Source organism: Hakea prostrata, chromosome 2, assembly GCF_041222555.1.
Source record: "Hakea prostrata isolate BN-2017 chromosome 2, UWA_Hpros_2, whole genome shotgun sequence".
NCBI lineage: Eukaryota > Viridiplantae > Streptophyta > Magnoliopsida > Proteales > Proteaceae > Hakea > Hakea prostrata.
This window is the reverse complement of record NC_142601.1, coordinates 49,764,284-49,789,936: the sequence shown is the minus strand read 5'-3', so window position 1 is coordinate 49,789,936 and position 25,653 is coordinate 49,764,284. Positions and strand designations below refer to the sequence as shown.

Sequence of the window (25,653 nt, the reverse complement as noted above, 5' to 3'; positions counted from 1 at the left end):
TACCCTGTAGTTGGGAATCAATCGGCCCATTTTGAGGTGTATTCCAAGCCTGGACAGCAATATCTTTACATTGGGGGTGACGAAACCATGTGTTTTCAAATCGAAAAGGTCGCTTGCCGTGCCGTTTACCACCTCTAGTATCAAGGATTAATGGGTTGTGGTCTGAACCAAAAGATACCTTCACAAACACAGCCGCATCAGGATATAGAGTCCGCCAGGAATAATTGACTAAAGCTCAGTCTAGACGCACCCGAATATTAGCAGCACCTTTGCGTTTATTTGTCCAAGTATATGAAGGACCATTGAAGCCCAAATCAACTAGATCACATGTGTTGATCATATTCTGAAAATCAGTGCAATCATAAGTGAGTTTGTCCACCCCACCTTGCTTTTCCTTCCACATGATATGTGAGTTGAAGTCCCCAATTAAGCACCAAGGCTGCTGGCGATTAGCTCCCAGATTGATGATTTGATCCCAGATAAATTTTCTATGATCTCTCCGCGGGTCACCATAGATAAATGAAATAAATATATCAGTACCATCAGTATCCAGGTATTTAGCATCAATGATATTGGTATTAGCTGCAAGAATCTCCAATTGAATATGGTGTTTCCAAAAAACGACTAGGCCTCCACTTTGACCTGTTGGATCAACACAAAAGAAATCATGCATCTTGAGTAACTTCTGAAATCGAGCCATATATGCAGATGATAATTTAGTTTCCATTAAAAAGATAACATCGGGGTGATCACAATGGGAGTGGTGTTTTAAAGCTCTTCTTGACAAGGCACTCCCCAAGCCTTGTACATTCCAACTGAGGACCTTTAAGGCTGCCCGTGAGGATCGTCCTCTGCCACCACGGAGCCTATCATTAAAAAATGCTGCTGGGTGTTGGTGACGGGTGCTGGGGAAGAAGATGGTGGTGGAAAAGGGGAGTACCTAGTGGATCTGAGCTTCTTAGTTTTGGGTTGGCGTTGTGGTGAAGGTTTTGGGCTAATAACTTTGGGGCTAGATGATATCTGAATGGCTGAGGGGGGAAGCCCATTTAGGGGATGTAGAGCAACAGTGTTATGAACATGTGGATTATTGATGGGTGAAGTGCAAGATAAAGCAGGAGAATATATTTTATATGCTTCAGTTTGATTGAATTTCTTTCCTAGAGAAGCAAATGTAGCTTAAGAACCATTGTTTTACCTAAGAAATTCCCATCTACTATTTAAATACAAAATATTTATATTCCTCTTAGAGTTGCAAATATTTATTGTGGCAACTGCCCTTGGATTTTTGGAATTGAGGTTGGATCGGTTTACATGCATTGCAGCTAAATCCTCAAGGGATTACCTTTTTAAGTTTGGAATGAATCAGCGTTCCAACTCAATGTGAGTTATCCCTTTTATATAGACAAAGTTTAATAAATACAACAATATTACATATGAAAAATAATAAGAATAATATATGAAATATACTATTCCCTAACATACACGAGTTAGGTTTTGTGTGAGTGTGGGAGGATGAAAGGACGGCTGCCTGGGTGTCGAGTATCTCCACTTTATCTGATGACAATGGATATGGAAGTTTAACTGAATAGGATGATTTGACGTTGGAATGCCAACGCACTAGAGGGTCCAAAGAGAAAAGGTTGGGTGAGTTGGTGAATCTATTGGCTAGAAGCTCAGGCATTCCAGATCCTCTACCCTCACTACCCCAATGTCCCCAAAATTTCTCTCACAACCCACCTTGACATAGGTGGGCTACATGTAGGATATGAGAGGGAATTTGAAGGGATGGGGCCAGTGGGGGTAGAGGATTTGGTTTTGAGGCTTAGGACCCATTTAGTAGGGTTACAAAGTCCAAGAGTTCACTTGACCAAAAAGGAAAAAAAGTCATAGGGTTCTTCACATATAATTGGGCCCATTCCTTAGTTCATTGTTGAAGGCAGAAATGTACAACTTGTCTTAATTATTCTTTTCTCTTTTAGATTCGTAAGGTTGCGTTTGGAATAAAGGTGAGGTTGCGTTTGTTTACTGTAATAAAGGTGGGATGAGAAAATTCTTAAAAAAAAACTTTTCTTTTGAAAAAAACGAACTTTTCTTACTTTTCATTTAATTCCCAAAAGTGTAAATTGTTTGGTTGCTTAGGGTGGGAAAGTGAGAGACAAGTTTGCCTTGGTGATGTGGTAACTCAACTTTTCCACCCTAAGTCTTTTCAAAACCCCACAAAAAGTGTGAGATTTTGTGAAAAAATAAGAAAAAGTAAAATGTAGAACCTACAATTAATACTTTTCCGCACTTTCCTTTCCTTTCCTTCTCTTCTCTCCCACCCCAGTGCACATGGGGCTCACATATTTTTTTCCCCATTCATTTTTTCCCACCCCAGCTTTGCAAACAAACGCAGCCTTAATGGTCATTGGTTCCAGTTAAGCACTTCCTTCCATTGAAACAGAAGAAGCAGTCTACTAAGAAAAAAAAAAAAAAAAAAAAAAAAACAGAAGAGAAAAGGGAGAACTTATTCAATATTTCTTCAATTTATAGTACTTGATGACAGACCCACATTGACTACAACAAATACAAATCCTCAAATAAAGGAGCAAACCACTTCTTAATACCCAGCTCTGTTCCTGATCGCCACCACTGGTGGTCCTTAATTAAGTACTAGTACATAGAATTATACACAGAGAGATCTGAGATAATCACCCTTGCCACATTACATTATGATAGTTGCTAAATCCATTGATTACTTAACCCGAAATATATATGAAGGATGAGGCTTTTGGAGCCAGACCAACCATGTAGCTCTAGCATTTGGGAAATGGGGTACCACATGTGTTGGCCAACTTCCTGGCATTGGGGGAACTGACGAACTTCTTGAGGTTTGGGTCCTTGAGATACTTGCACAGACATGGCTTCTGCTCCTTAATCTTAGTGCAGCAAAGCTTACTGGGAGGAGCTCCAGACATGATTGCAGAAGCGCAGGATGCTAGCTCTGTTGGCTTGCAAGTGACGGCCATTGACACCTGGGTTTCATTTAGAAGCAGCACAAGCAGGACAGACAGTGCAAGGAAGGATGCCTTATTCATCTTCATTTACACGACAGCAACAAAAACCAGAGACTGGCTGAGAGCAGAAAGAGAGTGGGAAGATAGAGAGCTGAGAAGATTGCTGGTACAGAAGGGAAGTGGGTTCCTCCCTATTTATAGAGAAGAAAATCGCTTGAAGGACAACGGCCAAGGCAAAAGAAAATTGCATGGGATGTGAGTCATTTTACACGTGTCATCTTCATACTAATAGGTTGAAATTAAGATGCTCTTTCAAATGGAAAACTCAAAAAGCTGAAACAGTAAGTAGGTTTTAGCATCAAATAATCATGAAGTGGGCCATTAACCATGTTTCTCAAAAGAATCCCATCTAGTGAGGCTAATCAAGAACATGTCTCGCGTGGGAAGGAGATGGGCTCCATGTTTATTACCCTAATCTTTCGCCACCCACGCCAGTGACGCCACAGAGATGTTAAGGAATGAAGCACAGTCGTCCATGAACTCCTCTAACCTACCCTCAGAGTGTCGGCATGAGTATTCTTTCTTCTCTTCAAGCAGAGCCACTGGTTCTGTTTCCTTCATCGATCTTCCTCTTTAATCAGACGACAAAGAAGATGTTCTGTTGTGAACTCATCAATTTCAAGTCTCATTGCAGCTAAAGTCAATATGATCTAGGACTCTCAGAGGAGATGGGTAGGTGAATTTTGATCCAGCGAGGGAGAGAGAGAGAGAGAGACAGAAACATGATCTTAGTCAATTATAATGGCCCACTAGTTGGTTCCCATCATTATCAAATTATCAATGGAGATACGGTTTCACAATTTTTTGGGACCGGTGGTAAGTTTTCAAACAAATTAAAGCGTGAAACGTTATTATCGCCTCTGCGTACTTGATTCCTTTTCCTTTCGGTGAGGTGATGACAGATATGATCACCTTTGGACAAGTCTTGAATTGAGTAGGACTCGTTTAATACTTGCTGTTTTCTCTTACTGATTTTTCCCTTCTCAATAATAGTCTTACTTGACTTCGAATTTTGGGTTCAAAGTTGAGTGATAGCAAATGCAATTGGAATTCACTTGTGGAAGGATAATCATTAGGGCCAATTCACTAAATATTGAAACAGAGGCATAAGTACTTTTACTAGTTTGGCATGATTTGTGGATACAAGCCAATCTGATGCAGTAAGTACAGTTCCCAGGCAGAAAATGGTAGACAAATAATCATAGATCGATTGATTTTCGGGTTGTATGTTGTTGCAGGCTTATGACCTTCGGAAGAGTACTGATGATCTGACCATCTAAAAGAAGGGGACTCCAAATGGTTGAAATTTTAGCAGATTTTCTCAGCAATCACTGGCTACTAGAACAGAAGACACTCTCCAAAAGGTAACTAATAACGGATAGTTCATAACCTTGATGAGTTAAGGATGAACAGAGCTCTACCTTCATAACATGTGAAGAGGGGAAAAACAGAAACAGAGGCAGATGCCTGGTTTCATTTGATCTCATATCCCTGACTCTCCTAGGACTGTAAATCATCATGCTCATACTATATGGTAAGTACTAACACAATGATAGATTCCTGTTATTATCAGTACAAGGGAAAGAAGAGTACAAGAAACAGAGTAAAGGACCACTTGTGTCTCTTGGGTAAATTTGATCTAAAAGCTTTAATACTCTGCTTTACCAGAAAAGAAAAGGTCCCCTACCTAGCCAATAGTATCATATGTAATTTAATTTTTTTTGCATTTGGGCTAACACTATATCATTACAAGTGTCAATAACTAGTGGAGGTATCTGCTTTTTGAAAGCTAGGGTTTATCTAAACTAAAAAAGGGAGAGTGTGAGTTAATAACACCCTTATTTTTATGGTCCCCTAGCTTTTAATCTATGTGCTGTGTGTGTTAACCACTGCTGAGCAAGGCATGAAGGCTATCCTTTCTTTCCTGCGGCTTTTATTAGGCTTCACTGACTCTCCAACATGTACCAATAAAAAAACATGATGCAAATAGTGCAAACTACTAATACTGTGAATAGCAGAGCTATTTTTTTTCTTTCTTGTTCTCCCTGTAAAAACCAACAATTATAATTAGGCTCAGGGAAGTAGAGATAATTAGCCAGTGTGGCTAAGAAGTGAACATTTTAGGTTGAATCTCATTTCATCCTTCACTATAACACGACCTTTTAAAGAGTGATTTGTATTTTCTGGTTGATTAAGGATCGGTTTGAATTGGATGAAATCTGTACAAACTCTAGACTTTCAAAAGGGATCAGCCAGAAAATCAGATTCCAAATCTTGAATTAATTATATTACCTCATGCTTCCGGTTAGAAAGAGATAGGTACAGGACCAGCCCTGTTTTTGCCAAAGAGAAGTGAACACATCATTCAACCAATGTGTCATAATGATATGTTCACTATCTAATTCTACTCCTAATTGCATCTTCAAGCCATGACCCACCACTCTCAGGCTGACACTCAGTGGCAGAAAAAAAGATAATGCTCAAGTAGGTAAAAGCAACCACATCCATAGTTGGACGGGTTTACTTGCTCTGGGTGACTAAGTGCTTACAATGATAAGCAAAGAGCAACTGAGGAAAGGATGATTAAAGCTTTCCCTCTATGTGCATCCACCACATTGACCTTTCCCAATTACAAGCAAATGCTGCACTAGGTAGATCTGTCATGAGCATATCATTATTCACATTGTTTTCAATGGAAAATAAAGCAGTAATGAATCTAGGAATAGTTTATTTGATTAATCTAATGAGACCACAATTTTTGGATAACTGGCTTCTTTAACAAATGAAGGATTCACTAAAGTTATATAATATCTGTAATGCATTAGCATAGTTATGTCAACTATGGAATTTCTCTTACAAGACACACTTATAACCCTGAAGATTAGATCATGGGAGGGGAAGATTTCACCTAACAAAATTGGCAGCAGTCAATGCCTGCAGTTCAGAGTGACCCACCACTGGATATTGGTTGACTTGGGGGATCTCGCATGCCAAGGCAGGCCTGGCTTAGATTATTGTAATCATTTGGTTTTCCACATTCTCACAAGGACAAAAAAGAGTACAGCTGAGAAAGTTGGTTGCTTCTTATGGAGGTCTTCTGGTTTTCCAACCTATAAGCCATCAGAAGTTGAATACTGTAGTGAACAAGTCAGTTCTGAAACCATAGTTCTAAAAGCAGCAACCAGAGTCACTAGATGAGGCAGTTGAATGCAAACCAGATCCAACCACTTTGGAACCAGCTGGTCTAATGTAAATTTTTTAGCAGAAGGCATCAAAAGTAATTTCAAGAAAAAAAAAAAAAAAAAAAGCACACTAAATTGACAGATACTATGAATTTTGAATAGCAGTAGATAAGTTAATTCTACAATTTTTCAGAATTTCTACTGATCTAATTAACTTGCTTTGGGTATGGAATAAAAATGAGTGGTTACATCCAACAAGATGGACCAATGTAATACTAATTAACCTACGGGTTCAAATCCCTTTTCTTGAGACCCCCTCCCATTTGAGGGGAACATAATCTTTCTCTCTGGCGGTGTTTTCTGAATTAGGGTTTTTTTCATTGAGCTTTTTGGTGTTTAGGGTCTCTTTTCTGCAAATCACTTGAGAAATTGAGTAGAACTTGTCTTGCAAATTGATGGATAACTACATCAAATATAACCACCGTTACAAAAATCATGAATTGACCACTTTGGAGAACTGATCCCCAACTCCCTGTTTGGAGATGCTGGATATAACTAGGTCACAAGTGAGGAGACCTTTAACATGAAAAAGCAGTCAGCAGACCATTGAAAGTAGGGAAATAACTATTTCCTTTACAGCTGTTATAATTTACTGAAACAGATAGAGGCATATCCAAAACAACATGATTTGGGGTGTTTTTTTCCTTTTTCTCCCAACAGGCAATGACATGATTCAACCATTGTATTTGAAAACTCCCTCGACTAATGGAAATTTTTGGAGAATTCCCATAAGGTAAAAATAATCCCCCACTGAAGAAAAGAATAATTACAGTAGTTAATCCTGTTGACAATCTCACCTTCGGATTTGTGAAACTGACCATTGTTTTCAAAGCAAGTTCTTCATGCAGTTCCTTGTTTCTCTGAAAATAATGTTCCTCCAGAGGCCCATTCAGCTCTTATGTATTTATATATAATTTGTTTTGCCATATATGACCCAAATGACCGTGTTAGCTGAACAGGAAGTGAAAATTTCATTGGTATTGAGATGTTTCTTCTGAATCACACAAGTGCTACCCACACACAATTCCTACACAAAGAAAGAACCCCAGACATAAGAGAGTAGAATATAAGTTTAAAGAGTATTGAATTCCAAAGGTGAAAGAGCAGTTCATCTGAGAATCTGCACATTTCATGCTTCTAATGACATGAGATGATTGCAGGGACCTTCTATGTTTGATCTGTGCACCCTCAATAATGATGCTATGAAACCTTGATGACAAAGCAGACTGTAGCACCATCCTGAGAGAAGGATCTCTGCTCTGATGGAATCCCAAATCGCACGACCCCCATAGCAATAGTATTCATCCATGCCCCACGTTTTACATCTCTTCTCCAAATATGATTTGAACAATAACAATGTTTTTCAAGTTCAATCTAAAATTGTCAACCTACAAATAAGATTTGCAAGGTGGCCCAATGTGTCTGGCTGCCACCTTAGCTCCACAAAGAAGGATGATGAGCAGAAATCGAGATCCTAAATTCCCATACCATTTTACTAACAACCAGTTACCTTTAAAAATTGTTGATGTGTGTCAATAAACAATGTTTACAAATTTGTAGCCCCTTGACAGCCCAAGCTTTTGGGGGTAAAGGATGAGGTTGTAACAATGTATCAAATACAGGAGGTTGGGTGTTCAAAGTCCTAGGGGTTTGTGTTGCATTGTGCCCCTTGGTATCAGCTGATGGTCTCACATACAGAGCCGTGTGTGTGTTGGGGTTGGTGGGGTTGGTGTTGATGTGTCAATATATATTGTTACAGCCTTACAGGCCCATAACAGCATTTAGCTTTTGGATAAATTGTTGTAACGTAAATATTAGATGCAGAACACAACTCAGAAGAATGGTTAGCACTACCTCATAGCTATGTGTGTATGTCTGCTCAAAATTAACTTCCAAAACATACTCACCAGGCAATAGTGTCCCTATGGAGCAAACCACCATGATGTCTAATATTGGTGAGCTTATAAACAGCACCATTAATTGGCCAAGGCAATGTCAACAGAAAGCATGATTTAAAAAAAATGTTGACATTAAGAAACTACAAAATGTAGAGATCTCAAGATTAGATTTAAAATCGCACATTAGGTTGACATTAAAAGATAAAACTAACGAACAAACACAAAAAAAGCATTAAGATGGATATACCTTCGTAACCCCCCAAACTGGATCCTCTGACAATTGAAGGGGTGTACCTAGATTGATGAATCGACAGGAGGAGGATGAGGAGGAAAAGAGGGAAGAAAAAAGAGAGGGGGGGGGGGAGAAAACAGATGAAAAATACCACTGATGTTTAGATAAATAATACACATTTTTGCACTAACCACATGGCTTTCTCTCTCTCTCTCTCTCTCACACACACGATTTTGACAAACTCACCAAGAGAAGAAGGATGAAAAAGCATGAAATGCAATATTTCTTGGATAAAGCCAAGACCTGCAGCAAGATGGATGGCCAGCAAGCCCGTGGCAAGTCTGGTGTCAAGCATGCCACCAACCATCAGATTCAAGCCTGATTTCCTAGTTACCTTAATAATTTCAAGGGCCACCAGAACCTCAAAATGGAAGAATTAAGTCCTTGGGTAACAACAATAAATCTGTTTGTAGGAGTATCAACAATAGGCTTGGGGGAAGGGGAGATACTACAGCTGACGTCCCCTGCATAGCCGTCAAAATCTAATCATTAAAGCAAGATTTGGGGGATGATCTGCGGGGATTATGCTCAAACCAAATGTGAGAAATAGTGGCACCAAACACCAAATGAGCTATGGTGTCATGGATGGTGGAGCCTCTGATGTTATCCAAGAGCCATTGGCATTCCCTGTTAAGGGGGAGGGGGCGCTGCTGTGGAGACAGATGGAGGCAAGGGCAAGGGACCAAACAGGCTTTGAGAAGGGGCAGGAGAGGAACAGATTTGGGGGGGGGGGGGGGGGGGTCTGTTCCTCAGGGTGGCCACAAAAGGCACAATGGGGGTTAACAGGGATATGGCAGATACAATGGAAGGAAAGGGTAGGGAGACTGAGGGAAAAACCCTAAATTTCCCTTTTTTCTGGTTTCTAGGCCGTTTTTTTTTTTTTTGTTTTTTTAGCTTTTTTTTTTTTTTTTTTCTCAAATAACCCTAACTAATCCTCATTCCACATGGCCTCATCCCTAGGGTCCTAACAGAAAGACTCTACAAAAACAGCACGTTAGAAAATTAGAAGGGTTGGCAAACAGAAAGACTCTACAAAAACACCACGTTAGAAAATTAGAAGGGTTGGCACATGGATTAGAAAAATACAACCTTATCATGTAAGTTTCCAAGAACTTCTATTTTTGCATTAAGATTTTTCCCTACCTTAAGCTTCAAGGTGCTAAACCCTTGCTTCTGATAATTAGAAGCCAATTTTGAAGCTTCAGTAGGGGAAACAATTGGAATCTGAACATGCAAGACACGGCAATCACAACTCAATTTTAAAAGAATGAACCACTGAACAAAATTCTTTCCAATGGATATGTGGTGTGTAAGATAGAAGCTGAACTGTTATACCTGTGTGGGTGGTATTTGATCCCTGCCAGATAGTCTCCAAAGAGGTACGCCAGTGCTCTTAGTCACTACATTACTTGAATGCCATTTAAACTCCTGCTCTAGCCTTCAATACCAGATAATAACATAAGTGAGGGCAATTAATAGCTAGACAATGGCTGAAAATGCCAAGAAAATTGCACAATGGGTTTATTATGTACATTAGAACATTTCAACGCACATAACCGTGAAGGCACGCTAAAAAAGCTGTTTGGATGTCTCCCATAATTTTTTATCCCAGAAACAGGGTTATAAGTTCAGCCAACTAGTTATGAACTCTGTTAATTCAGTAACAAAAGTGGAGCTCTACTATCAAATATGGTTTGAAGTTTTCCTTACTCTTTTTATGAATACACAAAATACAATTTGGGCCATTCAAAAATTCAGGTGTGTCTTCATAGGGGCCATGTTAATCCTTTACATGCTCATCCAGTTTCAATGGAGACAGATGGTTACAGATTCCATGTCATGAAACTTAAACTTCAAATGAAACCAACCCCCTCTCCCTCAAATAAAACACGGAAGAGAGAAGGATAGAGCTCAGAAAAGCAATAATTGGTAAGGTGGAAGGGAAAACCAAGAACTAAGACAATATTGACATTAGCAATCTCAGTGAAATAACGATTAACTCAAGGATTTCAATGAACGGATGAATTCAAATTATCGATGAAAGGACGAACAATGTAAATGAAATCATGGAAGTGTTTAATCACGGAAGTGTTTTCTCAGCTGTTTCACTTCCATTGCCAATGATGGGATCAAGTTCTCCTGTTTCACAGTCCTATATTGCTTCCCATCTACTCTAGTTTTCTGAACGACAATGCCTCACTTCACTTACAGCTATACTCTATTACTCTCCATTGAATTCATCCACTTGGAATGAGGATGATGACCAGATGATTTTCTTAATGTTACCAAGTGGAAAATTGTCGATTCTCTTTTAAGCCACAACCAAGATCCCACATATAATTGTTGAAAAACTGTTTAAAGCTTTTGTATATTATTTTAATATAAAATATATGTTTTATTTATGTCCTTTTATCTCATGATTTCTGTGACGAAACTTTAGTTCCAAATCGGACAATAAAGAGCTGTTCTTTTGGTTTATATAGTAATATATCTTTGGGGTTAAGGATCACATTCATGTAGTATGGTGTGAAATCATGTGCGACATGAACCAAGCTTGAACCCTAGTCTGACCAAAACATGATTATTTATATATATAATATATATATATTTCTATATGACTTGGGACTTAGGTCATGGGTCCATGCCCACAGTTGGGTGAAATCATGGTGATGCCATTAAAGAGGTACTTTTCCTAAGAGAGGTCAATTGAATAGGACCCTTACAAAGAGAGGTGACCTTATCCTTTCACCCCTGTTGGAAATTATATAAACCCATTTTCTTGTTCAATTTTTATATGAATTTCCTCCTCCTCTTCCTCCCTCTCTCTCTCTCTCTCTCTCTCTCTCTCTCTCTCTCTGGACTTAGACTGATCTTAACCTTGGGTGCACCCAAAGGTTGGGGGTAATGACACATTTGGTACCGTATTGCAAAAACCGGATTGCTCGAAATACCTTAAAGAAAGTACCTCTGGTACGTTTCAACTCTAACGAAATTTGTGATTATAACAATCGTTCAAGTGTTCGTGTAGATTCCTTCAGCAAGTTTTCATCATTAATCAGCAATTTCCTGACTGTAAACTTCAACTTCTGCCTTCTCCAATTCTCCTACTCGCATTATTTATTTTAAGACCTAAATGGGTCTCATTGTTATAATCATCTGAAGAGATTCATGAATGCACATGTTCTTTTTGGTTTGGTAATAGAAGCGCCATTAACATTTGCTGGTCATACATATATCGAAGCTAACATGAATGGAGTTTGCTTTGAATTATTGCTATTACCATATTACCATTGAGCAACGTTCCTACTACTTTAGGCCAGAAGCCACATCCCTCCCACCATCAGCCCACCTGCACCACCACCACCAGCATCACCAAGGTTTTAAGAGTCGAATGGAATTAGTAAGAGTCTAAAACAGAACAATCTTTACTTTATTCCTTGTCTAGATGAAGCTGCCAAAATTTTGGCATATATTCAATCATTTTCTTCTAAATTGTTACAACCCCAGAAGCCATTGCTTGTATTAGTTCTTTTGTTCAATAAAAAACACTTCAAAAAAATTGTTATGGTATATTCTTTTCAACAATTTGCTGCAAAAAGAGAAAATTTAAAAAGAGTGCTTCATGACACACTAAAATTTTGCTCTATGCAGCAAGTTATACCTTTGCAAGACCAATAAACAACAAAGTGACTTACTATATTCGAACCTACAGAATATTGATTAGAACAATGATAAGACAACCATCACTAATAAATTCACAAATCTCCTTTTATTCATTAAATATATTATTTCATTGTTGGATCTTAGTTTTTTTCCCCTCTCTTGGTAATCGGATATTAGGTTTACTATAACATTATTTCAATGTATATAGGCAACATATATAAAAGGTCTAACCCTTCATTCTTAGGTTTTATTTGGGATTTTGAGTAGTTTTCCACTACAAAATAGTGAACTCTTCCTCACCCCTCACTCTTCCTTTCTGTTTTCTATTATTAGGGACTTCATTATGATCAAACCACTCAAAGCACCACTGTGTTCTTTTAAAATTAGATTTTCACACCCAGACAAACTAAGTAAACAAGAAACTAACCAATACTATTTCATTTTATTTGGGTTTGGTTTGGTTTGGTTTATATAGGTGATAAAATTTATTTTGACTTTGTACTCCCATCTCCTCCACACAGTAGTTGCACTACATTGAGAATTCTGAAGCCAAGCTTTTAAGCCTTTTCTCTACCTTTCTCGCTATCACTACTCTCTAGTGTCTCACTATGCGCCAAAAAAGAACCTGGCATTAAGTCACTCATAACATGAAAATATACAACTTCAAAAAAGAGACTTTATGGATTGGACTAGGCCAGGTAATGCCTCCCCAAGTCAACTTCTTCAAATAAGGTCATTTTTAAAATTTTTGTTTTTATTTTTTGATTTTTTCAACAGTTAGACTTGGATAGTGATGCGTCTAAAAATCTGTTCAGCCTTGAGACCTGTGAAGATGATTTGCAAAACAAAGCTAAGAATGGCCCGACCGTGGGGGTCGGGAGGCCACCTCCAAAGGCTAAGTCAGTGAATGGACTTATCACAAGGCTCTCACTAATTACAAAGCAAAAAATGAACGTAAATGTAAAGGAAAATGATTCAGATACCTCGTATGCCAGTAAGTCACTGGTTTATATAGATTTTACCTCAATTCCCAACCGTTAGATGTGTTCAGAATCCTTCTGGGTGGCCGTTTGATTCTAGGGTTTTACCCTAGATATTCGGGCTCGTGATAGTTGCCCACTTTAGCACGACTCCCCTCTCACCTTAATGGTAGTTACCTTTTTTAACGTAGTTGTTCATCCCGTAAGATTCAAGATCATATTTGTGATCCATAAGGACCATAACGGTCTAGCAGCTGCCTCCATTTGTAGTGGTTGGGTCAAGACTAGTCCCAACCATGGTCCAACCTGACCCAGAAGACTTGAACCCGGTCTGATCGGGTTCGGGATAATTTTCCTGTATCAGATAGAAATTCCCAGATTGATTTCGGGATCGGTCATTAGTCACTACGCAGCCATATCGGTGTGATTTCAAATAAATAATCAGTTTTCCAAAGAAGAAAAATATTTTTTATGAATGTACTGATTGATTCATATCGATACAAAGATTTTTTTGTTTTTTAATTGTTTTAGGCCCTTTTTTTGAAACATTATAAAGATTTAATTCCATGTGCAGTTGGATATGCCAAGCCGACCATCCAATAAGGGTGAATGGAGAGTTGACAAACGGTCCAATGTCAAACTTGAAAGAGCTCATGAACAATGTGTTTCTAGATGGTAGAAACCCAAGTGGGAGTGGGCATTAGAATTTTGAGTAAAATCAGAAATGAACTTGGAATATAGTTGATAAAATATTATGTTCAATCTCCCAAATTCTCTTTTAATATTAGATTTGATTTGGAAGACTCGAACAAAAAACAGGTAGAAATTTTTGCTTCTTAACCGATTCAGTATAACTAAATCGGAATAATAATGGAGTCCATCTCCGATTCTATAGATTGAAAGCGATTGAGAGAGGAGATAAGAAGCCTTGTGGGGGCAGCTCTCTCCACAATTCACACCCATACACCAAGGATCGATCTAAGCTCTCTCTGACTCTGAGAAAGGAAGAACCACTGAGGAGATGGTGAGGGAATTGAAATATTTGGTGGCTGGGGATAGAGGAGATGGTGGAAGCTCTGCTGTTTTGGTGTTCATCTGGGGAGTTTTGGTGACCATCTTTGTCTTCTCAACCATTATCTTTTCCTGCGGAGAGGGTGCCTCTAAAGACAAAGACACTGTCGATCCTACAGTCTATGGTGGGGGATGTACTGCTGGTTGTGGTGCAGCTTGTGGGGGTTGAAATCTGATCTCTTACCATGGAACCATCCACCATATATATACGTATCTGTGTTTGTTCTTTCTTAGCAGAAGCTTAACCGCAAGGGAGACTGAAGAAACAGTCATCTCCCTTGAACACTCACTCCAATAACTTCGTTTCATTTACTTCAAGTTCTGCTTCTTTCATTTCTCTTCTCTCTGATTCCAGAAATACTTCTGGGGGAATAACCCAATTCTCTCTGAGTAAATTGTGGAGTCGCAGCATTTTGTAGAAATGTAATTTTTGATGTTATGCTCTATAAAGAATGTATATCCTTCTAATAAGAGTTTCTTTTACTCTCTTATCTCTCTCAGAAAACTGTTCAGTGAGATTATTGCTAACTTCATTACTTGCACAATCTCATTTTCTTTTTCTAAGTAAGAGAAAACCACAGATTCTAAGAATGGGTCATGGAGGATGGTGGAAAATGATCATAAAGAAGTCAAGCTTCCAAGCAACTCGAGGTGGATTTTTCTTCTTGCTGGCCGGTTTTGTTCACTGAACTATTGGACTTAATGCTGCTGCCATGAATCCATGATGCAACTAGGCATTGAGATCCCAAAAGAAGAAAGAACCTAAGCATCAAGATGTTGCTTGCCCATATGATTTTCTTTCTTTCTCCAGTTCTCTCTTAAGATTATCCAGTGACTAATCCATGGGGTTCTACAAATAACTAGGTTCCCAAGAATCTATCGCCCCCCAGACAACCTTGCTGCTGTTTTTCTGGGTTCACTGCAAATCCTTTATGGTACAAACACTTCCACAATGCAGATTCAAAAACATGGATTTTACCCAAAAAAGATGAAAAAAAATCCAAGAAAATAGGGGGAAAATGTGGCAGACCTCCATCATTAAGTCGTTTCAATTGTTAGTCTGTGAAAGCATGAATCAAATGGCAGTTGCAATTACGTCCCTAACTTTGTCACTCTAACGTGGAAAAGAAAATAAACCCAGAGTTTGCTTCCCGCCAATCATTTAGAGTCTTTGAACACAGGGTGATTCATGGTTGTTCTTCATTTGAAGTCGTTATTCCCTCTTTTAGTAGTAAATTAGAAAAGAATCAATTATACTTCTCTAGTGGTAATAATATCTAAAGTTTACAGAAGTAAAAAAATAAAAATTAAAAAGTTGACAGATTTTAGGAGATCACCTTTGCATCTTCCCCATTCAAGCCCGTAGGATGTCAGCTGGTTCTGATCCAACTTTTACAATCGGAATAGTTGGAAGGTGCAGAAAACGAGGTTCCAACAATAAAGATCAGACAAATCGCCCAATCATGACTAGTGCATGCCAGTAAAGATCATCTCCCCTGTTGGCTTTACAACCACAAACTACATGGCACCCACAAGTAAAAAGTAATAAAACATTTAAAATAAATAAATAAATAAAACATCACCCTAATCCTGGGGCCTCTCTGTAATTTGTGGATGGCTTACCTCTCTGTAATTTGTGGTCAGAAGCCGTCGGTAAGCACAAAAGTCGGGGGAAAATGATCCGGACTCAGCGCATGCTCCTACAATGAAGGAACCCCCACCCATCCCACCCAGCAAAAAAGAGAGCGCACATCATTGAGCAAGGGGAAGAGGAAAAAGCCTCAGGGGGCGTTTCCCCTCATCATGTATCCCAACTCTCTTCCAAAAAGAGAAGACTAAAAAAAGTTCTACATAACAGAGAAATATGAAAGATGACTTTTGGACTCAGAAGCTTATATTAGTAGCTCAAGAGGACATTCTATTCATGGAATCATGCAAATGACACCACCATGGTGAGGACCTGACCTTTGAAACGGAATGAGTGCTGGGGGATTCACTAATCACTATTTCTCTTCTTCCATCACAAACACTCCAATTAGGTGCATCAATATGGGGAGGGATGGGAAATCATCACTTCAGCACCATTAAATATGGAAACAAGTTCCTAGTGGTGTGGCAGCATTAGACTATCTAGACCATACAAATTGCCCACCAGGATATTCACTCCAACCATTCACATTTCATTCCTCAATAACCATAATCATAAATCATGAGATCCCAAACAGATAAGTATTTTTCTTCTCGGGGTGAATCAAGCAGATTTTTGTATTTGTCAAGCCAAAATTAAGTTCACAATAGTCCAACTGTAATGGAGAGGACAGAGAATCTTCCTTTCATTTCTCATGCTCTAGATTCCATTCGTACCTTTTATCAGAAGGGTGGAGCTATTTATTGTACTACATGGGAAAATAAAGCAGGCTGCCCATGATCCACAAGAATGCACAATGTTGGAGTTCTTGGGGTTTGAACAATGAAATCTACATTCCAAGTTTCCTCCTTATTTCTGTGGAAGAAATATCCAGGCGGAATTTCTCCTCTGGTATTGAAATAAACATCTCTGTCAACTCCTCTGGAATATCAAGATCTTCAAGTACCTAGAATGTCATTCAAAGCTTGGTCATGTTCCAAGGAGAGTATTTACCCCAAAAAAATAATTGTTCCAAGGAGAGTATCGAAGTGAAGAAAGGGGTCATCTGAAAGATAGTGAAATGTTAAGCACACCTTGAAAGCACCATCAAAATGTCGACCACCAACAAGAAATGTGCATCCTGTTCTTTTGCATCCAAGCAGAATTTCCAGCATCTTCCCATGGTCCTGACCATAATATTTTGGCTGCAAATGTATACAAAAATTACTTCAAGAAAACCAAGATAACATTCTGCCTTAGTTACAAGGTAGAAATAAAATGAAGCATATGTGTGATTTCAAACCGCAGATAAGATTATCTTTAGAACATTAATAAAATATAAGTTTCATAGTGATCACAAGTATTTTGCTTAAATGAGACAGGAAATAATAAAATACAAGTTTCACAATGATCACAAGTATTTCATTTAAATTTGCATTAACGGCTCCCTGTACCATGTGATTAATTGGTGTAAACATGTAATCCAAAAACACCTCTTGATTCACTTAACCCTCTTAATTCATATTCCTATTTCTTTTCTTTCTTTTCTTGTTAAATAGAAGAACAAGTCTGTATTTTATTTTCCCTGTAACTAAATGAAAGTCAAACAAGAAGACAAAGGACTAGTTCGATCAATCCTTAAAACCTAATCTACCACCAAATGCTCATCCAAAAGATGCCTCACCCAAAAAAAAGAGGGGTAACAAAATGATGTCCTTCTCCTCTCTTTCACTGACCTAAGTTTAAAACCCATTCTTGAGATGACAATATTTTAGATTCATCCCAAGCTTCATCTAGTCAGAAAATTGGCGCTGGATACTTAAACATCTTGTTAGCATTTTAAAGAACTGAATAGCATTTATTTTTGGTTCTCAGCTGATGGTTTTAATAAGTACTACAGGCATGCCAAAGCTTTCATCTGTGACCTGATTGCTTCAAGAGCTGGTATATCGTTACAAGTCACTACACCTTTTATACACTTGACCCCTTCCTGAATGTACAGCATGCAGGTCTACAACACTTTTCAATCCACTTCAAAACTCATACTCAGGGATGCAACTGCAAATACAACACAATATTCTCATGCGAAGATTAATTTTGAGCAGATTGAGGTTTCATACATTAACAAGCCTTGCTGCAGTGTCTGTGCCGATTACAAATGCACTGCCAGGAAAAAGTTCTGCTTTCTTGTAGAAGTAAGGCTGATTAGAAACAATAACCGTCTTTCCTGCCATGGGACGTTAAAATGTTAGATAACAGTATATGCACAGACAAACTGAACAAGTGCACAGGAGATCCATATCACTTAAAATAGTGAGCATGAAAGGAGAAATCCATCAATTCGCACTGGCAGTAGTATATACCAAGCGTGCAAATTTTTCCCATAGTTGTATAGTTCAATGTGGTCAGTAGCATAAGCAACCTTACCAATACAACAATTGTGAGAAACTGAAAACCTCAAAAACTGAACATATGAATGCCTATATGCATGGACACCAACTGCTACAGCTCACCGACACACCAGGTGTCGTCTAGATAGATCCACAATGAGCCCAATTTTGTGTGCATATGCGCACACATGCACGTGTGAGAGAGAGGCCTTGTAATAACTTAAGTGACACCCACAGTCATATCCAAAACAATCTGACAACTAGACCACCCTCTAATAATCCAGTTCTTTTGCTCTATATCATTGATTCAGAAATACTTATCAACATACTAATGGTGGTTTCTGCATTTTCTTCTTTTCCCTCTGGGATCCCTTTAAATCAAAGTTGCTTAATTTACTGCCTCAATCCTGTTAAGTCAGCTTATTTATGCAAATTCATTCAAAATTGAAGGTCATCAATTGATCAATTTTGTCTTCATTGTATATGAACAAGGGAGAAATAACATATCCGGCCAAGATCATAAGACTATTTTGAGAACGGAGAGGATCCAGACACAAGCCAAGTGTTTATTAATCGTCAGTTATGCCTCTATGGACTGCAACTATCCAGCCCATCTTCTGTTTGCATGTATACGCTAGCAATGTCTAATGGTCCTAATGTACAATCTAGCATCTATTGATTGTCGGATCTCCCTTGGTGGATCTCAACTGTTCAATGCATCCCCTATGGCAAATCCATTCACCTTATCATCAGTAATCTGCCACCCAATGGTGCAGGATCTACCTGCCTTGAACCCAACACCTTCCCCACCAAATGAGTGACCACTGCCAGACAACTTTATCCTCCCATCCCAAAAGCCTAGCAGGGTTTCCCCCAGGTGGTTCGTCAGTGGCTTATCAGACAGAATCACACCTTTCTCGGAGACGATAGCCAAACAACCCACCACACCTTGCTACCCGCCTCCAGCAACAACCCCCCCCCCATTCACTCTCTGTGATCAGATGTTTGATAAACTAAAGAGAGAGCAAAAGAAATGGTCAACTAGAGTCTATGAGAAAAATTGGTTGGCATGGACACAAAGTCTGTAATTATATGAAATCCTTCAATGGGAAGAGTCCTGAAATTTAATATTTCTTTTTCAAATATCAAATAGTAGTAATAATCTTGATAGTTGAATTCACTGTTTCTGATCTGGCTGCCTCGATTCTGTTTTTTATATATATAGGTCAACCACAATGTGGCAAGAGAGATCATAAACCACAGACCCCCATTCTCCCTCTCTCTCCGTGGAACAAAAGAAAATAAATGGAATACCGATACTGATGCTTGCATGATCCCACTGTCTAGATGGGTGAAATGTCACCAACCTCATGTTGAGGCTTCTTCATATCCTTCCATCCTGTTGGAACATTATGGGGCATCATCTCCAAGTTCTTGTTCTGTGAGGTAAATCCCTGCTAAAAGCTTTGAGTCCTTGTCCTCTCATAAACAGGGAACGACCACCACCGATCCACCTCCCCATGATGCAGATCCAGCCTCCATCTAGGCTTGTTTCCCCTAGGAATAAGCCTAGGGATGGGTCAACCCTTGTCCATTGGTTTATTTACCAATGACCTTCCCAATGGGCCCAAAACAGGGTCCACTTTTAAGTGACTAAGTGGTCAAACAATTAGGTTAAATGGGTTAGTTATCAGTCCTTTAGTTTGAGTCAAGTTAGTTTTAAAAGGGACGTAAGTTTATCAAAGTTTGTGAGGGAGTTACTTTGAGAGTTCTTTTCCATATATTATTTCCATTTTTAAGAGTCCTTTCCTTTTAAATTGCAAGTTGTAAGGCTTTATGCCACATTATTTATAACCCCTCATGGAAAAATAAAGAGATTAGGGTAACACAAATTTTGTTTTTTAGCATTAGCTTTGAGTCTCCATTATGAGAGATGAATCTGGGGCTTAAAATTCAGAGCTCAATCAGGTTGGTGTTTAAATCATAGACCTTCTAGGTGTTTCAAATTCCTAATGAAAGGAGAAGAGTCATCTTCTTCCCAAACATTCGACCTCCCATAGAAGCTTGAGGTTTCGACCTCAAACCATCCATAATATTTTCTTTATTCTGCATTTTTTCTTCTTTACTTTTCAGATTTCTCAGATATTCCATGTCACATCTACAGTAATCTAACACCACTGAAATTGGCTCAAACTTGAAGGATTTTCTTTCCCATACATTAGGTTTACATTCCCCCCAAGTTATGGTTTCATTCAAGTCCTCTAGACCCATTAACCATAGGAGTACTACTAGGATTCAAGCTCCTACAAAGTTTGGGACTCTCAAACCACATCAGATTCGGCCAACTTTCACACCATGCCATCCTAAGAACCTCTGCATCAATATCTTAAATTTTTATTTAAATCTGACAACTAGAGATACCCAAAATAACCTCTACAGCCTAGTTGGAGTATCTGGTTTTTGGGCTAATTTCATTGAAGATCTTGGAAGTTTGCTGCCTTGTTGGGACTCCCCAATCAAGGCAGCATCACCCCAACTTCGTGTTCAATGTGCTTGACTTTCTACTGGTGCTACCAACTGACAAATTTAGAATCTTAAGAGTGAGTGAAATAGAAAGTGATGCTGATTCATCACCAAATTGGGCTTCCTTCTTCAGGCATAAGTCTACGGTTAGATCATACATGTGTTGGGTCTTTGATCCATAGGATTTACTATGTAATTTTCCAAATAAATGGGCCTAAAACATGGTAGAAGTCGGACAATGCAATTTATTAATTAGTTTAGTTAATGTCCTATGTTGAGTCTGATTCCTTTATTATTTCATTTTCTTAGCTAGTTTAAGTCATCCAATAGGTTAAGGATTGGGTTGGGGCTTTCCTTTTCATAGCAGAGGCCTAGGAGGTTTAAATCAAAGCTCTTCTTCAACTAGTTTGAAATTTTTTCAAGTTTCTAGTTCAAGTTCAGGTATTTATTTCATGTTCTTTGACGGTCTCCTTCATGTTGTGACCAAGTTTTGATTATCAACCAGCTTTCAGATTAAAAAAAGCTGCTGGTTGCTTTGAAAAACCTACAACTATTCTTCTTTTCTTCTAAAAGATCATATACAAGGTGTTTTTTGCAAGAAATTTTCCCAGCTAATTCTAACAATTAAAGCCTGCTGAAATTTCGATTAAATCTTCTCCCAACACCAAGGGCTGAAGGGAGACAATCCAAATTTCATTCCCATCTACCCAGCCAATTGCCTGAAATTACCCTTTCTCTTCAATCCTGATTTAGTTGTACCTATACCAACTTGACACCCCCACCATCAACCCAAACCCTAGTCCCCAAGTGGAACACCCTACCCTGACCTACTCGAACTGATTCATTAAAGATCCTGTTTACTGGCCTTCAGTTGATCTTCTTTCAATTTAGGAATACGTCAGAGGTGTAGTGGCAGTTAAGAGAATGATTGCAACAATGGACAGGTTGGCAGTTGGGATGTAGAGAGAGGGATTCTATGAAATAAAATGCTAGCCTGTAACATTCCAGCACATAAGGCTAATGTGGACATCACTTTCCCTTTGAGAAATCACATTGTGGCTTTGATTTCTTCACATGAGTAAACCTTAAATTAGACAATATTCAACAAGGATACATCAACCAGCAGGTGAACTGCTAAAAAAATTATTGATTTATCCCTTCTGGCTAAACCAGAAAAAAATTAAGGCGAACATGGTGCCGAAGGCTTTTGCACAAGCAGAGTCTTGCGCTGGGGGGCAGGTGCAATTTTCCTATGCAGCTTCACTCCACAATTATTTGCTAAGAGGCTGTTTTGAAACATTGACCTCAGGCTACAACTGTGGTCCACCGACCAGTGCCCCCCCCCCAAGACAAAACTGCTAAACCAGAAAAGTGCAAAAGAAATCTCTTCCACCTTTTCTTTTATGAATCTAACCCTCCAGAGCAGCCTAACCTTGGTCCTATAATATCTCCAATTATCCCTCGTAGTCTTACCTTATGTAGGAAAAACCTCTAAACATCAACCTGTAAGCTAAATAATTTAACAGGGTTTCAATCAGTAGTTCCAGAAGTTGGTGTTTCCAATACTTAAATGAAACAACTATATCATTACCAGAGTACCAGTGTTGAAGTTTCAACTGAGATATTTCAGATTCACAAGTTTCTGAGACAAAAACCTATATGTAGTACTACATTAACCAGGTTTCAGCATACTTCGACAAAATTTAGGAGTCCCAATAATTTCAACCAGTTTTAACAAAAAAAATACCAAGTTTCGACCAATTTAAACCAATTTCAACATGCCCAGTTCTGGAAATTTTCACCAGTTTTTATCAGCCTATGATATGTCAAGTTTTACTCTAGAAGTTCCAGGCACTCAAAATCCGGGGAATCTCGGATTACCGGCTGGACAAAGACTGGTTGAAGCCAAGATTTAGAACCCTTGGTCGTTACATAGATCTAAACAACAAAAGAAATGAATAGAATTAGCCTCACCAACTTTTCTGAATTGCTTAACACGATCTTTGATTTGAGATACTGTCAGTGGAGGCTTGTCTGCATTGACTGCTGAAATTTCAAAGCATGGATAGCCATCACCACAAATGCTACAAAAGAAAATGAAACCAGAGGTTATGAGTACCATATATGAACTTGGATAATGAAGAAACATATTAGTCACTCGTAATACATGTCTTCCCATTTCCAATGGACATATGCATAGGTAATGCTAACATATTAAGGATTTCCAATAACCGATGGCTGTTTATTTAAAAACAGTGTAAATGAATTCAGCATCCAGCATTTAGGCTAACTGACTGTACTGTTATTGTATGCGTGTAGAGAAAGAAAAACAAATGTGTCTCCTTGACGACAAGTCAACAAGTAACTAGGATAATCCTGACTACGGAGGAAAATTTTGAAAAAATGAGCATAAAATGATTTATTTAAAAATATATATATATAAAAATAAATAAATAAATAAATAAAAACTAAGTTATGATCATTTATGAACAACTTCTGATGAAGTTGAAAAAAGAGAATGTTGGCCAAGCTAGATACCTGTTTGCATCAGCCATAGAAATTGCATTAGATATCTAAGGAAGGAAACAGTTGCATTGCAGGTAAACTCAATCCATTACAAGAAGGAATCAGGTAATTTCTATACATATCCAGAATCCAGCTGCAGCATAAACTCTATCTTCAAGTGCTGATATGACTTACTACGTGATAATCAACTCTTCATATCAGACTAAAAACCATTAGGTCCATTACCAAGTTATGACATGATACTCATACTGACAAAAAGATATGCTGCACATGAATTTAAATGGATCAAAAGCAAGTGTTAGGACCCTAGGATGAGGCCATGTGGAGGAGAGAGAGAGAGAGAGAGAGAGAGAGAGAGAGAGAGAGAGAGAATTAGGGTTAGTTGAGGGTCTATAAATAGAGGGACAAGTGAGTGGAGAGGGTATCGAATATTTTCTGAGAGTTCTTGGGCAGCCGTAGGCTGAGGAACACCTTTGGGTGTGGGGGTGACTGGCCCATTAAAACCAGCTCTATCTTGTTAATTTCTTGCATTTCAGTATTGATTTTCTAAGGTATTAGAAGGGTCTTATCAACTGGTATCAGAGCTGTAACGATTCAGGGAGGTGAAATGGCTTTGTCACTGTTTTCTGGTGATCGAAAGGCGCAAGAATGGTTGACTGAAGTCAAATTTTTCTGCAAGCAACAACAAATGGCACAGGAGTATTGGCTCGGAATAGCTCTTCAGCATTTGGAAGGAGACACGTTGGATTGGGTTTACGCAAGGTCTTGGCCAGTGTTTGAGTGGGTGAATTTCAGAGAAGCCCTGCAAATTGATTTCAGCAAGAGCCAGGCGGCAGACGTGAACTCGGTTTTGGATAGCAACCAAGGAGAAATTAACAATGCTAATGGAGTAATATATTTGGAAGCCCAAGCCAAAACAATGGGAAAAGAGCCAAGTAGAAAAGCCAGCAGAGATCGAAGGCATGTTACGGGGGTCTCACGCCACACTTGCAGTAAACGGCACAAGAGAGGCTTGCTTGCTCGAACCTACATCCCAAAGTTCATCACAAAGCTCGATACACATCTTAGAGACCAGAAACCATGTTCTGCGGTTACTATTGGTGATGGGGCAAAGTGCGATCGAAAAGCGGGCATCAATGAAGGTGCAGAGGACTCTGTTACTAGCCAAAGCAAGAGGCAGCATCACTTAAGATGGAGAATCAATTGGGCGATGCGAGCACCAGAGAAACCCCCTTGGATGAGGGTGAAGGCGATGAAGAATGGCTGTAATTTTCAGGCGGCGTCTAGGGTTGCTGTTTGCCAACGATGAAGAAGACGATGCTGGAGGAAGATCGGGGTTCGTTGGGTTTACACTCAGCCAGCTAATGGGTTGGTTCAAATTCTACTAACCCACAAATTCTTTATTTGGGCCCAACCTCTTTCATTAACCCCAAGCCCAGTCTACCTCATTAGCCCAATCACCAATCCATTACACCCTTTTATTAACCCAATGTCCCACCCATATTTCTTAACCCACTTAACAAAAGTATTTGGGCCCATTCCATTCTTATTACCCAAAGCCCAATCCATTCCATCAAACCCACGCCCAACCTATTTCTCTTAACCCATGGTTTGAATTGGGACCCCACCAATTCAAAAGACTCACCTCGGGACCAGCCCATTCCATTCACCCAATACCTAGCTTATCATTTTCCATTCATGGGTTTAAGTGGGTGAACCCCACCAATTCAAAAGACCCACTATGGGCCTGGCCCATTTCATCACAACAAAACCTAGTCTCTCTCAACTATAAATTGAACCCAAATAACTCAATTGGACCAAACCCCAACCCCAAAACTAGTAGGAACCAAGGGCTTACCCAAGAAGTGGTCCGATCGAACCATCGTCTTCAACCTCTGGACTTCAGAATGGAAAGGGAGGCGGCAACGTTGGAGCTGCAGCGACTAAGGGGGAGATGCCATGCTCGATTACGGCGAGTGAAACCCTCATCCTTCAATTAACATCCAGTGCAATTCAGGCTTCCAATCATTAAGCTCTTCCAACAGCGGCACTATTTACTGAGGTGCGACCTGGCATCGCAACGCTTGGCCTAAATAATCTGCCGGAGCACACCACTGTTCGGCATATTGTGCATTGTTCCCTTGGTTTTTCACTAAGAATGTTTCTCGATTTGCATCATTGTCTTCAACTCACAGAATCGAGACCGCACGCGGACTCCATGAGAGTTGCAGCGGTGAGATGGGGGTTGATTTTGTTGCCGGCAACAAAAATTTCTAGACCAAGTGCTTCGCTCTAAGTCTGATTTTGGGCAGTGGGTGTGTTATTCAACCCATGGTGGGAGATCTCGCTCTCGACCGAGATCTTGCCACTAAGAAAAGGCGAGAT

The 25,653-nt window shown here is 39.2% G+C and overlaps 2 protein-coding genes across 2 annotated transcripts in view; both read right to left on the bottom strand.

Moving 5' to 3' along the window:
• Window positions 1-2,499: 2,499 nt before the first annotated feature.
• On the bottom strand, window positions 2,500-3,183 carry LOC149024664 (non-specific lipid-transfer protein 2-like). The gene has a single exon (XM_089142978.1). The coding sequence runs from the start codon at window positions 3,081-3,083 to the stop codon at window positions 2,796-2,798; it is 288 nt and encodes a 95-aa protein (XP_088999104.1). The 5' UTR covers window positions 3,084-3,183; the 3' UTR covers window positions 2,500-2,795.
• A 12,784-nt stretch (window positions 3,184-15,967) lies between these two features.
• The window catches only part of LOC149024663 (Nucleotidylyl transferase superfamily protein), a 46,121-nt gene continuing 36,435 nt past the window's right edge, over window positions 15,968-25,653 (bottom strand). The window contains exons 10-13 of the mRNA XM_089144887.1: window positions 22,717-22,826; window positions 17,950-18,056; window positions 16,924-17,034; window positions 15,968-16,796 (exon numbers count right to left, since the gene is read on the bottom strand). Coding sequence (XP_089001013.1) covers window positions 16,680-16,796; window positions 16,924-17,034; window positions 17,950-18,056; window positions 22,717-22,826 — 445 coding nt within the window. The 3' untranslated portion in view covers window positions 15,968-16,679. The remainder of the gene's footprint in view (window positions 16,797-16,923; window positions 17,035-17,949; window positions 18,057-22,716; window positions 22,827-25,653) is intronic.